General features: G+C 27.7%; 1 protein-coding gene across 2 annotated transcripts; it reads left to right on the plus strand.

Annotated features, from left to right (window-relative positions):
* Positions 1 to 353: 353 nt before the first annotated feature.
* LOC146942271 (uncharacterized) lies at positions 354 to 1,454 on the plus strand. Of its 2 annotated transcripts, none has more exons than XM_085756210.1 (3): positions 354 to 662; positions 785 to 847; positions 1,098 to 1,454. In XM_085756210.1, the coding sequence occupies exons 1-3, from the start codon at positions 428 to 430 to the stop codon at positions 1,151 to 1,153; spliced, it is 354 nt and encodes a 117-aa protein (XP_085612336.1). In that variant the 5' UTR covers positions 354 to 427; the 3' UTR covers positions 1,154 to 1,454. The 2 variants fall into 2 exon arrangements, with proteins under 2 accessions (XP_085612336.1, XP_085612337.1); XM_085756211.1 differs by having other exon boundaries at positions 800 to 847.
* The last annotated feature ends 1,932 nt before the right edge of the window (positions 1,455 to 3,386 follow it).

The following is a 3,386-nucleotide window of genomic DNA, read 5'->3' on the forward strand; positions in this document are numbered from 1 at the left end:
TCTTTTCGACACTAGATTTATATTTTTCGATTATTTAACAAATGTTCTGAGGATACGTGTTAAAAAGACCCTTTATTTAATATATTATAGAAGGAAAATTCTTTGAAAAATGTTGATACCAGTTAGACAAAACACAAAATTGGCTCAAAGTTTAAATTCATTATAAAATAATAAAATATGAAAAAGTGACTTAAATTAAAATAATTAAATGTTTTAGATACTGCATTTAATAAAATAAAAGCTTTTTTTAAAAAAAAGAATAAAATAATAGCTTATTTGTCACTATTATAGAATTCAACTACCCCGAGTATTTTATTTGTCTATATAAACACATAACAATAAGAACTACAACATCTCATAGCTTCTTTGCTCTTAGCTTTTTTGTTGTATCTTTTCATAGCTTTCTTTGATCTTATCTTCATTCAGAATGACCTCGAAAAGGACATCAAGAGGGAAACAAAAGCTAGTTATGAAGAAGCACGTCGCGGAAGCAGAACATGAAAATTTGAAGACATTGGCAAGTTTTGGCTATTGGTCGATCAAAAAAGATGCTGAAAGCTACCAATATGACCAATTAGAAAAGGTGGACACATCTTTAGTGAATGTCACTAATAAGCTTATTAATAATATCCTCATCAACGGAGGAGAGATTAATCATCAAGGTATGCGTATATCTTCTAATTAACTATATTTTAGATTTCATCTATTAATGATGTCAAATGATTTCATTCTATGTTTTTAAGTCTAATTAATTTAAGTAAATGTGGTTATAATTCTTTTGTAGCAATTTCTTCCATAGATGAGCTCAATGGAGTCAAAACAAATCCTCCTTGTGTCTTTGGTGCAAGTAAGGATTCTAATTCCAATTTTTTGTTTTTCATTTAAAAGAGTCTAACATCAAAATTCACACACACCAAATATGTGGAAGAGGGGTGTTGTGGGTTACTCTCGGCCCAACATAGTAAATATTTTGATCTGCAATTATCAATCTTTTACAATCCGTGTTGCACTTACACGAGTTATTTTTTTTTTTTCTTTTCTTTCTGTATTACCACGAGAATACATGCAAACATTTAATTTGAATATTCCATGCGAAGGGAAAGGGAAGGCTGTTACTGCTTCTCCTGGACTAGCAGAAAATCAAACACAATGACTCAACCTTGCTGGTGCAGACGGAAGTGGAAGTGGATGATCCTTAAGATATATGACAGGGTAGAATTTTAAGTTCAATGTGGCCATGGATCCAACTATTTTCTCATTTGGATGCGTTCTTGAATTTTACTTACTTGTATTGTGTCTCGTATGTTTTGTTTGGTTTTTCTTTATTTAATTGTATTGTGGTCTTTTTTTAGTGTGGTTGTATTGTGTTTACTTTTAGACTTTGGATATTGGATGTATTGCGTTAAGTACAATTGAACTATTTTCAATATAAATTTCATTAGTCATTATAAAAATATGATGAACTTATAGTGATATAATAGTAGTAGTAATAACAACAACAAAAATTACGAAGATGACGATGACGACAATAAATTAATGGACGTTGAGTCTAACGAAGAGTTTGGACTTTTACAAAACAAAAACTCAAAGTTGAAGTTGAAATCTCAATTGGAGAAATTTTCAAATTTAGTGTTTGACACGTTCAAAAAGTTGTTTGAAAAAAGAAAATGGAAAATAAAAATCATGAATACTTTAAGTTATGGAAATAGTATATAATTAAAAAAAATTCACAAATAAAATTGTTTATTGATAAATATATATATTTATATTAGCTAATATAAAGCTTTGTTATTAATTATTTCCTTGATAATTATTCTTATTAATTAAATATTATATAATTTCAAATATAACTATTTTTTTATTAGATATGTATATTTTAATGTCTTAAACATGCTTGTAAATAATTATTAAACAATTCAACCTCTAGACAACTACTATGGACTTAAGGTCTACATGAAAAAATAGGAAATAAAAAAAAATAGAAAGAATATCATTTTACAAGTTTAAAATTTATGTTTTTTTACAGAGTCATTTTTAGACGCCATGTATATTACATGGTCAATTTGTACAACTAAATCAAAAAATAATAAATAATGAAAAAGAAAGAGAGAAAATAAGTGGATAGAAAAATAATAATAAAAAATTTAAAAATAAAAAAGAGGAAAAATGAGAAGTTGAAAGAGAAAATAATAAAGTATGAAAAAGTAAAATATCAAAATGAGAAAGTTACCCTAAAGAAATTGATTTTAATTAATTGAATGAAAGATAGTAATGTAATTATATAAGTAATTAGTATTTTTTTTTTTTATCTTTTCTCCAATGATTTATTTCAAGGTCTCAAGTTCATTTCTCTAGTGCCACATTTGGTGGATTAGTCTATATAGAGTTTTACTCTTGTTTTCAATGGACCCCATCAAATGAATGATTTGATTGGATCGTTCGTTCCTTGCCTCGCACACCGAATTTAAAAGGAAAAAGTTCAACATGGTTATACTATATATGTTGATGGTTGCTCTTTTGACCCTCTATTTGGTTTATATCCTTAAAATCAACATTCAAAAGTTATTTTTCCAAAACCTCATAAAACACAAATACCATTCGAGAGTTATCTCTGGAACGGTATACACATTCATGGAGACCAAAAGAGCAACCATCATGCACTTTTTCTATTGGGCCGCTAAATAAATTATCAAGAACAATAAGAAGAGCATTTATGGAGTGTGGTGTAATAAGGAACCCAAGGAAAATCTATATCACTATTCGTAAAATATCAAACCCTAGCCATCATCATCTTTCTTCTTCTTTGTCTATCAAAGAGATGATTTTGACTCAAAATCATCCAACTGAATTGTTTTTCCTTATTTTTTTAGTTAAATAAGTGATTTCCACATATTTTCAATTTTCTTTCGTTTTTTTCCCGTGATTTCGTTGTCATTGCACGATTCTATTTGTTTTGATTTCACGTCTTTGTGCGATGTGTTTTTTTTATTTCTCATCTTAATTAGTGCGTGTTTATTTGATCCAGGTTGAAGGATTAACTCTGAACAAGTGCAGATTCAATCAATGACTTTGGTGTCATCAACGTTGCAGATCGGGATACATGGATATTCTAGAATCTTGAATATAATATAGTCATGTTTGTAGGCATATGTACTTTGTTGTGTTATGCTATTAACATGAATGTTGTGAGTTTGTGTGTAGATTCATATTTTTTGTTTTTAGCGAATTTGAATTAATTTCTCTGCTTATAAATATCATTTATATTTGTAAAAAAACTATAAAAAATTATTGTTTGTTTTGTTAGTTTTTGTAGATTCATATTTTTTGTTTTTAGCGAATTTGAATTAATTTCTCTGCTTATAAATATCATTTATATTTGTAAAAAA

Source organism: Medicago sativa, chromosome 3 (genome assembly GCF_051527215.1).
Source record: "Medicago sativa cultivar Bolivia chromosome 3, Bolivia_mono, whole genome shotgun sequence".
NCBI lineage: Eukaryota > Viridiplantae > Streptophyta > Magnoliopsida > Fabales > Fabaceae > Medicago > Medicago sativa.

Bases quoted from the DNA above. Each gene is read 5' to 3' on its own strand.
- LOC146942271 (XM_085756210.1), top strand. From the start codon at position 428: ATGACCTCGAAAAGGACATCAAGAGGGAAACAAAAGCTAGTTATGAAG. The intron at 663-784 runs GTATGCGTATAT...ATTCTTTTGTAG, and splicing joins AGGAGAGATTAATCATCAAG to CAATTTCTTCCATAGATGAG. The intron at 848-1,097 runs GTAAGGATTCTA...TTCCATGCGAAG, and splicing joins TCCTTGTGTCTTTGGTGCAA to GGAAAGGGAAGGCTGTTACT.